The 13,122-nt window shown below is 39.3% G+C and overlaps 1 protein-coding gene across 1 annotated transcript; it reads right to left on the reverse strand.

The window, feature by feature from the left end:
* Nucleotides 1-134: 134 nt before the first annotated feature.
* rpl35 (ribosomal protein L35) lies at nt 135-9,118 on the reverse strand. Its single transcript, XM_035775543.1, has 4 exons — nt 9,000-9,118; nt 7,915-8,051; nt 2,914-2,995; nt 135-339 (listed from the first exon to the last, which is right to left on the reverse strand). The coding sequence occupies exons 1-4, from the start codon at nt 9,000-9,002 to the stop codon at nt 190-192; spliced, it is 372 nt and encodes a 123-aa protein (XP_035631436.1). The 5' UTR covers nt 9,003-9,118; the 3' UTR covers nt 135-189.
* Nucleotides 9,119-13,122: the final 4,004 nt, after the last annotated feature.

Here is a 13,122-nt window from a genome sequence, read left to right on the forward strand (position 1 = left end):
TGTTATTTTGTTGGTCACATCTTAAACAGTGTACATTTTTCCAATTGTTAAAAAAAACCAAATACTGTTAAAAAAAAAAAAAGCTGTTCCCTGGGGATACTGACAGATTTAATTCAAACACTTACAAGACAACATTATCTTTTTTCCTGGGAAAGGTAATTTATTTTCAATACAAAAAAAGGTACAGACTCAAGCCTTGACAGCGAACTTGCGAATAGTGTACAAGCGTGATTTCCTCTGCATCTTTTTGGTCATCAGACTCTCCTCATGTTTGTTCAGCCGCCTGCGAATGGCACGGGTCTTCCTGGGCCTCAGATCCAGGGGCTTGTACTTCTTACCCTGCAAAATAAACAAAAAAAGTGTAAAGATTCCAATTCCATTCAAATCACTATTCCAATTTCCATGATATCAGGGATTCGAGTATTTTTTAGGTACAACTGACCCATGACATGTGTTCCAAAATGTAAGGTCGGAAATAAATATTTACAGGCGGTTTATTTCAGGTAATTACAAATACATTTGACTATGTGTGGGGGGAAAAAAAATACAGAATGGGGGCATTCCAGAAAGCAAGCTCAACTACTGTTCCTCAAGATTTTCTAGAAATATTAAGCTCTATGTCAGAACACAAGGATCCACAACAGCTGATTTTGGAATCAGTTCACCAAATCATATCCAGCTCTTCAAATCTGGTAACTACTAGTTCAACGCTAATAAATCTCAAAAACAGTCCCTTCCCCTCTGCCCTCCATTTGCACATTCACATGCTCTTCCACCATATGCACAAGTGTACCAAAGCTGAGGTAGTGAACATTATTCAAGGTGTAGGGGCTAATAAGACCCTCCAATAGCCAGTCTAACAGCTTCAGAACGTCTTCCCAACACGCACAACTATTTAAAAAATAATGGAGAGGAGTGTATAATTATATGCCACATGCAACTGTTTGCATCTGAATGCTTGACACACCTCCCAAATGAAAACGTTTAACTGCAGTTTATAACATTTAAAATGACTGGGGGAACTTGTTAATTAGAATTTCACCCTTATTTTGTTATTTAAAAATGGAACACAAACGGCATCATTCAAGTCACAAGCATGTCCCGAAGTTGATGGGTTTATTTGATCCCCTCGGCACTTGAAGTCTCGTCAGCAACATGTGACAACGGAGCACCCTCTAAGTGAGTTGTCAGGGGCGAGGGGCTGGTTTGAGATTCAGCAACGCAGTGCCTGATGCAGGCAGTATGTGCCATTCTGCAAATGACCCCCTAGTCTTGGAACCCATAACCAAATCCAACGCTAGCTTTACTTCTTGGGGCTAGGGATCACATAATTGCGTCAGCCAATGATTGTCAAGAAAATAACTGTCGGTCTCACATTAATTGACCATTAACTAACAAACACACAGCCTTCAAGCCACTGATGTAGACCTTTGGAACATCGACATTTAAAAAGTCTAATAAATCCAATTAATATAGCCTACACCTTCACAATAAATCCATTTAATATAGCCTACACCTTCACAATAAATCCATTTAATATAGCCTACACTTCCACAATAAATCCATTTAATATAGCCTACACTTTCACAATAAATCCATTTAATATAGCCTACACTTTCACAATAAATCCATTTAATATAGCCTACACCTTCACAATAAATCCATTTAATATAGCCTACACTTTCACAATAAATCCATTTAATATAGCCTACACCTTCACAATAAATCCATTTAATATAGCCTACACTTTCACAATAAATCCATTTAATATAGCCTACACTTTCACAATAAATCCATTTAATATAGCCTACACTTTCACAATAAATCCATTTAATATAGCCTACACCTTCACAATAAATCCAATTAATATAGCCTACACCTTCACAATAAATCCAATTAATATAGCCTACACCTTCACAATAAATCCATTTAATATAGCCTACACCTTCACAATAAATCCATTTAATATAGCCTACACTTCCACAATAAATCCAGTTTTTATTTTAGACAGGTCTAAAGAAGCATGATATGAATAAAATGTAGTCCATTTCAGAAGAACAGAATAGCATACTCTGTTGTCCTTATATTAGGTCCTGATCTGGCTATGCCGATTGGCTGTGGGTTACACTAGTTAATTTAGCGGACTATTTTTGCTTCGTATTCCGTGGCATTATTTTATAGTATCAAGAACACAAATAGACAAAGCTGAATAAAATATAATATTTTCTCCAAACGCTTAGAGAGCGCACATGCGGCTATTCTGTGTTGAGCGGTTAACAAAGAAATAGGTATTCCTATATGCGTAATTTAGTGTTATTGATTTAACTTTTGTTGTTCTACAAACGTTGGACGATATGTTTTGATTTTTAATCCATTGTAAGGCTACTTGATGCGACTAATGAGGATTTGAAAAAAACTCACTTGAAAGGCATGAGCTCTGCTTTTTTTTTTTTGCGCAGGCTGTACACACTACATCAGTCTCTCATTCACAATTTGACAAGCACTTCATAATGCTTAGAATTTCATGGCGGCATCCCCTTTGTGTGGCCGTAATGCAGCATCAAAGCATGGAGAAGCCTTATTACCATGACTAAAAGGTCATGTGGAATTTGACTGCCTTCATGACTAGTGACCGCCGGTGTGGCGGTAATACGGTCACCGCAAACAGCCCTATTTAGGGCACATGTGGCTGGATTTCAACTAGCAAAAACTCCACTTTCAAGCACCAACTCCACATCATGATTCAGCAAAAGAATCTAACGCTGATGCACCAAATACGTGAAGACAATTAGAGCTCAGTATTGCTAGTAGTGACCTCAGGATACTGTACTATCATGACGCATAGATACTGTGATTCTATACTATAACTTAAATCTATGAAGCCAGCAACAAAGTTTTAAATAAAAGGCCTACCTTGTAGAATTTCCTCAGGTTCTCCTTCTGGGTCTGGTTGACGACCGTCAGGACTCTGGCAATGGACTTCCGAACGACACGGCTGAAATAAAAGGTGGGAATAAGTGAAATTACATGAAACATTGCACTTTCAACATATTGTTTAAAACAACTTAAAAAGGTAGACTCTGCAATATGACGTAGATGCAAAAAGTAAACAGCATAGGTGGTCAATTTCCACAACAGAGCGTTAAAAACACGATAATCGACTTCTCCTGTGGCTCCCATACTGTAAGAGCGTTAAGCTAACACATCCATATGCGGTGTGAAAGAAAAGTCTTGAATCTCACTCATCTCAATATCTGCAATGCTGATCATGGTAAATAATGACATATTGCTATCTACAACGTTTTAATTTTATCTGTCAAATTGTGCCGATAAGATGTAGGGAAATGCACAATTGCTTTTCTGCCATATATCAATGTCAAACAATGTGAAGTACATTCAAGCTGGCCATGATCCGGTTATGATTTCCCCTCATAAGCAGGGGTGAAAGGTGCTACGGTCCGGTACACTGTACCAGTAAAACATGAGCCTATCACAAAACAAAATGTCAAGAAAACTGTAGACTATAACACCATGAAAAATGTGTGAATGAACTCGAACGGGTGGTATAGCCTGCATTCCAAAATGCAATGTGGTTCGACCAGAACAGACATTTTTGCCAAGGCAGAGATGAATGGCGAACATAGAGATGCGCACAGACAGCAGTGGATGCATAAATGCTAACCTAATGACAATTGCTAAATGTTATGACACTTTGTGGTGTTTTGAATAAGATGTCTGTTTCCATTCACCACTGTTTGGAGGCTGGTAATATGTTGAGTGTATGAACGTGGGCAGGTAGCCTAGTAAAGGAGCCCTTTCACGTGATTGTTTGATAATCAGATGAAAACATCATGACTGGTTGTGTTTATGCCACAATAAAAGGGTCATAACTTTTAAAATTTAAAGATGCACTGCAGAAAACACTGCCATTTCCTGGTTCCTAAAATTATAGTTTCAGTTTGTGTGACAAAACAAGTAAGTATAGCGTAGAGAATCATTGTACCATCTGAACTACTGTGAAATATATTTTCCAAAAACAGTGTATTTTCAGCTGTTTGAAGTTGGTGTACAAAACCGAACGTAAAAGACGCAAAAACAAACCCTAAGAACGGGAATAATAGATCAGCACAGATAGAACATATTTACCGCTTCTTAGATTTCCTTTCAATGAGATTGACAGATCTATAATACATTATGTCAATTTGGTCAGGTAACCCAAAAAGTTACATATTGCAGCTTTAAAATTACAAATATTTTAAGACTAGGCACACAGAAATCCTATTGAATTAATAAAAAATATACAATGCAACAATTTCAAAGATTTTACTGAGTTACAGTTTATATAAGGAAATCTCAATTGAAATACATAAATAAGAGCCTATTGAATTTGTTTCACACGAGTGGGAATATGCATCTTTGGGTCACAAATACAGTACCTTAAAAAAGTAGGGGCGTGGATCAGAAAACAAGTCAGTATCTGGTGTGACCACCATTTGCCTCATGCAGCGTGACAATATCTCTTTCGCAGCGAGCTCATCAGGCTGTTAATTGTGGCCTGTGGAAGGTTGTCCACCTCTTCAATGGCTGTATTGGCAGGAACTGGAACACACCGTCATACACATCAATCCAGAGCATCCCAAAACCTGCTCAATGGGTGACATGTCTGGTGAGTATGCAGGCCATGGAAACACTGGGAATTATTCAGCTTCCAGAAATTGTGTACAGATCCTTGCAACATGGTGCCGTGCATGATCATGCGGAAACATGAAGTGATGGCGTTGGATGAATGGCACGACAATGGGCCTCAGGATCTCCTTCACAACAGCAAACTGCTCTCCCACACAATGCCATAAACACTGTCTGCCATCTGCCCAGTACAGTTGAAACCGGGATGCATCTGTGAAGAGCACACTTCTCCAGCATGCCAGTGGCCATTGAAGGTGAGCATTTGTCCACTGAAGTTAGTTACGACGCCAAACTGCAATTAGGCCACCTCGGTGAGGTCGACGAACACGCAAGAAAGCTTCCTTGATACGGTTTCTGACAGTTCGTGCAGAAATACTTCAGTTTCATCAGGTGTCCAGGTGGCTGGTTTCAGATGAACTTGCAGGTGAAGAAGCCAGATGTGGAGGTCCTGGGCTGGTGTGGATGGCCTGCGGTTGTGAGACGTACTGCCAAATTCTCTAAAATGACATTGGAGAAGGCTTATGCAGAGAAATTAACATTCAATTATCTGGCAACAGCTTTGGTGGACATTCCTGCAGCCAGCATGCCATTTGAAAACTCCCTCAAAACTTGAGGTCGACCAATTAATCGGAATGGCCGATTAATTGGAGCCGATTCCAAGTTTTCATAACCATCGGAAATCAGTATTTTTGTGCGCCGATTTGCCAATGTTTTTTCTTCAATTTTGTTTTTATACCTTTACTTAACTAGGCAAGTCAGTTAAGAACACATTCTTATTTTCAATGACAGCCTAGGAACGGTGGGTTAACTGCCTTGTTTAGGGGCAGTACGACAGATTTTCACCTTGTCAGCTCGGGGCATCCAATCTTGCAACCTTACAGTTAACTAGTCCAACGCAATAACGACCTGCCTCTCTCTCGTTGCACTCCACAAGGAGACTGACTGTCTGTTACGCCAAGGTAAGTTGCTAGCTAGCATTAACCTATCTTATAAAAAAACAATCAATCATAATCACTAGTTAACTACACATGGTTGATTATATTACTAGATACAAGCCTCTGACTGAGCGGTGGCAGGCAGAAGCAGGCGCGTAAACATTCACTCAAACAGCACTTTCCTGCGTTTTGCCAGCAGCTCTTCGTTGTGCGTCAAGCACTGCGCTGTTTATGACTTCAAGCCTATCAACTCCCGAGATGAGGCTGGTGTAGCCGAAGTAAAATGGCTAGCTAGTTAGCGCGCACTAATAGCGTTTCAAACGTCACTCGCTCTGAGCCTTCTAGTAGTCCCCTTGCTCTGCATAGGTAACGCTGCTTCGATGGTGGCTGTTGTCGTTGTGTTGCTGGTTCGAGCCCAGGGAGGAGCGAGGAGAGGGACGGAAGCTATACTGTTACACTGGCAATACTAAAGTGCCTATAAGAACATCCAATAGTCAAAGGTTAATGAAATACAAATGGTATAGAGGGAAATAGTCCTATAATTTCTATAATAACTACAACCTAAAACTTCTTACCTGGGAATATTGAAGACTCATGTTAAAAAGGAACCACCAGCTTTCATATGTTCTCATGTTCTGAGCAAGGAACTGAAACGTTAGCTTTCTTACATAGCACATATTGCACTTTTACTTTCTTCTCCAACACTTTGTTTTTGCATTATTTAAACCAAATTGAACATGTTTCATTATTTACTTGAGGCTAAATGGATTTTATTGATGTATTATACTAAGTTAAAATAAGTGTTCATTCAGTTGTTGTAATTGTCATTATTACAACAAGAAATTAAATCGGCCAATTAATCTGCTTTTTTGGCCCTCCAATAATCGGTATCGGCAATGGAAAAAGCATAATCGGTCGACCTCTACTTGAGACATCTGTGGCATTGTGTTGTGTAACAAAACAGCACATTTTAGAGTAGTCTTTTATTGTCCCCAGCACAAGGTATAATGATCATGCTGTTTAATCAAGATTCTTGATATGCCACACCTATCACACATAGGTGGATGGATTATCTTGGCAAAGGAGAAATGTTCACAAACAAGGATGTAAACACATTTCTGCACAAAATTTGAGAAATAATATCAGTGTGTATGGAACATTTCTGGGATCTTTTATTTCAGCTCATGAAACATGGGACCAATACTTTACACATTGCGCTTATATTTCTGTTCACTGTATATGTAATTCTATGATTAAGCGTGTGTACACAGGAGGTCCCGTACCAGGAATAAATTCAATCAACTTTCACCCATGTCATAAAACACATTTTAAAGTTCACTTTAAAATGCTCAAATGAAGGTTGTTGAAAAACCTTCAGGGCCAAGCTTCCCGAGATTACTTCATTTTAAGGTCAACAGGCTACATATGCCTCCTTATTTCAATAACAATCAAATACAATTTAGTTCTATTTTGCTGTTGTGGCCTAGTCATTTTGCCTCAATATACTTCCTGTGTAACAACATGCACAATGATGAGAGAATTAAGATTTAATGCAATAGAGGCGACAACAGAATAAAACACCTCAATAGTTGTAGCCATAGGTGAGTCTCTCTAAGAGCTGATCAGTTGTCAGTAGTGTGTACGACTACTTATGTTAGGTAAGAATTTTAATAGAGAACGCTGATCTGAGCTTTCGATCCTATCAGTATCGACACATGCTTCAAAGACCCACTTAGTGAACATTCTCTACGCAGAGTTTTGGGAAACGCATGTGACATATTTGGACTTTATAGGAACGATGCGTCGCTAAACACTTCTAAGCTCAAGTTCGATCACTATCAGGAAACACAGAACCAGGTCAACAAGATACAGTTCATTACTTGAGAGTTCAGGTTCTACCAGGAGTGGCAGGTAGCCTAGTGGTTAAGGGCCTTGGGCCAGTAACTGGTTCGAGGGTTGAGCAGATAATGATCCTGTGAAGTGCGCGGTTGTGATCTCACCTAGCCTACATGCACCCTCTCAGAAATGTGTGCATTGAGAACCCATAGACGTCAAGCGTGGTGAATTGGACACAGTAATTAACATCTGTGAGCATTCCATCTAAACTCCTGACATTGTTGTCCAAAGGTGAGGAAATGCTCAAAAGGGTGCAGTTGTGTTCACATTCAATGCCTAATGTCTGCTTGTAATGATGCCACTAGACACTTCTGCATATGACCTGTCTGCAAAACATTGTGGGAGGAAAGGTAAAATGAACTGTTAGCAAGCGCAAGTGATTCTAAACAATACTCACATCTTGGACAGTTTAGATGCAGCACCACCCGTAACCTTGGCAACGCGGAGCTGAGATAGTTCCACCTTGAGGTCTTCAAGCTGTTTAAGGAGCTCCTCCTTCTTCTTGCCCCGCAAGTCTCGGGCCTTGATTTTAGCCTGAAAAAAACATTGATAAACAAATCATTAATTAGGAAGGTAGTTCTTCACAAACTAACATGGAATATTTTGCAATCTGCCTAATCATACAGATCTAACAGGATTAAAGATCCCATGGCACTTATCGTGAGAGTAGGGGTATTAACCCCGGTGTTCTGGCTAAATTCCCAATCAGGCCTTAAACCATCATGGTCACCTAATAATCCCCAGTTTACAATGGGCTCATTATCCCCCTCCTCTCCCCCTGTAACTTTTCTCCAGGTCGTTGCTGTAAATGAGAACGTGTTCTCAGTCAACTTACCTGGTAAAAGAACGAAAAAAATAAAATAACTACAATAACATTGTAATTTATCAGAGTCAAGTGTATGACAATGTTCACCCTAGAGGGAAAACCAAAACACACAGCCATGGCCTCCTATAAATGACGACCGTGTCCTAGGCTACTTCAATTACGATTGAGGATGGTTCAGGCAAGATGCCCAAACCCTGAACCTTGAAATGCAGCACTCACATTTGTAGCACTAACATACATAACCAAAAGAAAACTTACATCTGACAAGTGCCTAATTATGTCAATGCCTCAAAATACTTTACACCAGACAACATATTTGCAAGATGGTCTACCTAGCGACTAATAAATACTTAAAATTGCCAACCAACTACACTGTGAGATAAAAGTTACCTAGAGTCGATGTCATTAATTTGTCTGTCTCTCGTAGTGCTAATTAATGTAAACCTGACCATCTGAGGGGTTAGCCCAAAAAAAGTACCACTGGATTCTGAACGTGCAGGACATTCTAATTAACGAATACGAAGGCAGACTCAATCAAAAATTAATCACGCGAAGCCCAGAGATGGGTGCCAACTATTTTATAAATGTTACTATATACAAATTGTCTGGATGATGGAGGATTGTGTTAGATTGATTTATTGTCGATTATTGCTTACCATCGTCGTCGCTGATCGCTCACCAAAAAGGAAGTTGAGGGGCCAGGTAGGAACATCTACCGGGTTATTATCGACCAATCAGAATCCTCGTAATCCTGACAAGAACTGGTATCATTTAGATTTCCGGTTTCAAAATAAAATCTCCCAGTAAAAAATGTACTTAGTAGGATAAGTGATGTATATCTTTTTTGACAGTTTCGTTGTACAGTAAATAGTATTGCAATAGTTAATGAATTTGGGGGGGAATCAAAACAAAATAATTGAAATATTGCTACCACTTGATACACATTTAGCAATAATTTAGAGTATGTTGAATGCATAACATTTTTAAAATGTGTTATTATAATTGGTTAATATTCAGAGTGAACATTCAAGCTTTATTCACTGTGAACATTCAAACAGCATTAAATAAATATCTCACACATAAATAGCTATATAATAACCAACAAATGTTTAGACAGAAAATTAACCATAGGGTTGTCTGTCAAATAACACACTGTGGTACTCCATAACATACTCTCAGCATGTTTAATGAAATTGGCCTGAGCACGGAGCTGCTCCAAATCGACAAGGAGCAAAGTGTTGTAACTGTGGTGGAGAACATGAGGTGACATCCCTGGAATGCCCGAGTAGGTTGAAAGAGACTGGTTTTGCCAAAATCAGGGCAGTTGAGAGAGTTTCCCTATGAGGAGGCTATCAAAAGAGTAGAAAGATTATCTCTGAAGGTCTCTTGAAGTGAATCACCAGCAGGACCCAGATATTCTTAATGTGAAGAAAGTGGACTTTGTGTCTTCTATAGCGATCGTGTGAAACGGCACTGCACAAGTTGAAAAGAAGTCAAGAAAGATCTACATCATTGTTTCTGTACCTGAAATATTTCTGGGATTAAAAGATCTCACATCTGAGGAGCTACCTTGATTACTTACGTTTCAAGTTATTTAGCAAGTCAATTATCTTGTGTGATTTACATTAGTGAGTCCATACATTTCTTTCATACTGAGGCCCCATGGCAATCGACCCCACAACCCTGGCGTTGCAAGCGCCATGCTCTACCAACTGAGTCACACTGATTGCAGGTGTGTTTAAGTTTTCAAATTACTGAAGGAGTGGGAATACGTAATTTGAAAACTTAAATACCCTGCTTAGGCTCTGAATCCTCAGAGAGTGGGATGACACGAGACAGTGTGGCTCAGTTGGTAGAGTATGGTGCTTGCAACACCAGGGTTGTGAGTTTGATTGCCATGGGGGTTCAGTATGAAAGAAATGGATGAAAATGGATGGGCTCACTACTGTAAATCACTCTGCATAAGAGCATCTGCTAAATAGCTTGAATTGTAAGTAATCCCGGTAGTTCCTCAGAGAGTGGGATCACATACATGTATATATATGCAATACCGGTCAAAAGTTTGGACACATCTACTCATTCAAGGGTTTTTCTTTATTTTTACTATTTTCTACAATGCAGAATAATAGTGAAGACATCACTACTATGAAATAACACATATGGAATCATGTAGTAACCAAAAAAGTGTAAAACAAATCTAAATCTACTTTAGATTCTTCTTTGCACACTCTTGGCATTCTCTCAACCAGCTTCATGAGGTAGTCACCTGGAATGTATTTCAAGTAATAGGTGTGCCTTGTTAAATGTTCATTTGTGGAATTTCTTTCCTTCTTAATGTGTTTGAGCCAATCAGTTGTGTTGTGACAAGGTAGGAGTGGTATACAGAAGATAGCCCTATTTGGTAAAAGACCAAGTCCATATTATGGCAAGAACAGCTCAAATAAGCAAAGAGAAATGACAGTCCATCATTACTTCAAGACATGTAGGTCAGTCAATCCAGAAAGTTTTAAGAACTTTTAGTTTCTTCAAGTGCAGTTACAAAAAGCATCAAGCGTTACGATGAAACTGGCTCTCATGAGGAACGCCACATGAAAGGAAGACAGAGGATAAGTTTATTAGAGTCGCCAGCCTCAGAAATTGCAGCCCAAATAAATGCTTCACAGAGTTCAAGTAACAGACACATCTCAACATCAACTGTTCAGAGGAGACTGCGTGAATCAGGCCCTCGTGGTCGAATTGCTGCAAAGAAACCACTACTAAAGGACACCAATAAGAAGAAGAGACTTGCTTGGGCCAAGAAACACGAGCAATGGACATTAGACCGGTGGAAATCCAAATTTGAGACGTGAGATGTCTTTGTGAGACGCAGAGTAGGTGAACGGGTGATCTCTGCATGTGTGGTACCCACCGTGAAGCATGGAGGAGGTGCTTTACTGGTGACACTGTCTGTGATATTTTAAGAATTGAAGGCACACTTAACCAGCATGGCTACCACAGCATTCTGCAGCAATATGCCATCCCATCTGGTTTGCACTTAGTGGGACTATCATTTGTTTTTCAACAAGACAATGACCCAAAACACACCTCCAGGCTGTGTAAGGGCTATTTGACCAAGAAGGAGAGTGATGTATTGCTGCATCAGATGACCTGGCTTCCACGATCACCAGACATCAACCCAATTGAGATTGTTTGGGATGAGTTGGACTGCAGAGTGAAGGAAAAGCAGCCACAACAAGTGCTCAGCATATGTGGGAACTCCTTCAAGACAGTTGGAAAAGTATTCCTCATGAAGCTGTTTGAGAGAATGCCAAGAGCGTGCAAAGCTGTCATCAATGCAAAGGGTGGCTACTTTGAAGATTCTAAAATATAAAATAGATTTAGATTTGTTTTACACTTTTTTGGTTACTACATGATTCCATTTGTGTTATTTCATAGGTTTTGATGTCTTCACTTATATTCTACAATCTAGAAAATAGTAAAAATAAAGAAAAACCCTTGAATGAGTAGGTGTGTCCAAACTTTGACTGGTACTATATATATATATGTGTGTATATGAAAGGAAGACCCAGAGTTATGTGTATATATATGTGTATATATATATTTTTATATATATATTTTTATCATTTTTTGTAGTTTATGTGGATTGATGTTATTTATCCCTTCCCTCTAATGAAATTACCTTTCTTTGACAAATGTTTCACCACTGTCCAGTTGGAGGTGGCAATACACCATTAAATGATGTCATCTGTCGCAAAACCCCACAAATGAGAAAAATCTGCGACAAATCTCTGATATATTTATGCAATAAGAGGGGGGGGTAGTATATGGCCAATATATATGGCTATATGGCTAAGGGCTGTTCTTATGCACGACGCCACACGGATACAGCCCTTAGCCATGGTATATTGGCCGTATACCGAAACCCCCGAAGTGCCTTATTATATTATAAACTGGTTACCAATGTAATTAGAACAGTAAATAGTACTTTTTGTCATAGTACACTGTCTGATATACCATGGCTTTCAGCCAATTAGCATTCAGTACTCGAATCCCCCAGTTTATAAAAAAAAATATTTTAGCACCTCAACTCATCATGTGAACATTAGTGAATCTACACAGCACCTTGCTCAGATGTATCCCCTCAAACATGAGGTTACACGTGGCTCCTCTAATATTGGTTCTTGAAGAATTTAACTAAACATTTTCAGTCCTGTTTTACCCTAGTAATAACAAAAATTATAGGCTACGGTTGTTTTACTCCACTTTTCATGTATTGGTTGTCACCTTTCTTTTGACTGTTGGTCTGGGTCCTTGCATCCATAGACCTATATTTCTGTCTATCAGTGCATGTAAAATAATCTGTTTGGATTGCAAGATGATCTGTAGATCATTGATTCTGCACAGTCAGACTAATGTAGTTGATCTTAAAATGCAATATATGAATTTGAGAGTGGTAATTTATGCTACATTTTCCCAACAGCCCCATCCCTCAACTTCACAGCCAACCAGAGCAAAAGCATCCATTGAACTACAGGAATCATAGAGATAAATAGAGGATTCATCTTTGTATATGTGCTACTATACTTGTAGCGTCTGTGACAGGATAGGCAGCGCCGTTGAGACAATCTCCATTTTGAAGTGGTACATTTTCTTCTTCACGATTGGCTGATCCCTCCCGATGACCCCGTTGGACATGACTCTAACATGGTCACCAGGAGGGATCCGCCAATTAAGTTGTAAAGGTGTCAGCATGCTCCAGGTCAACTGGCGCCTAGCCAA

This window comes from Oncorhynchus keta, chromosome 9 (assembly GCF_023373465.1).
Source record: "Oncorhynchus keta strain PuntledgeMale-10-30-2019 chromosome 9, Oket_V2, whole genome shotgun sequence".
In the NCBI taxonomy this organism is placed as follows: domain Eukaryota; kingdom Metazoa; phylum Chordata; class Actinopteri; order Salmoniformes; family Salmonidae; genus Oncorhynchus; species Oncorhynchus keta.

Excerpts from the sequence above, each read along its gene's own strand:
- rpl35 (XM_035775543.1), bottom strand. Across the intron at positions 2,996-7,914 it reads GCATCTAAACTGTCCAAGAT|CCGTGTCGTTCGGAAGTCCA; the intron begins GTGAGTATTGTT and ends CTTTTATTTCAG. Across the intron at positions 340-2,913 it reads ACCTGAGGAAATTCTACAAG|GGTAAGAAGTACAAGCCCCT; the intron begins GTAGGCCTTTTA and ends TTTATTTTGCAG.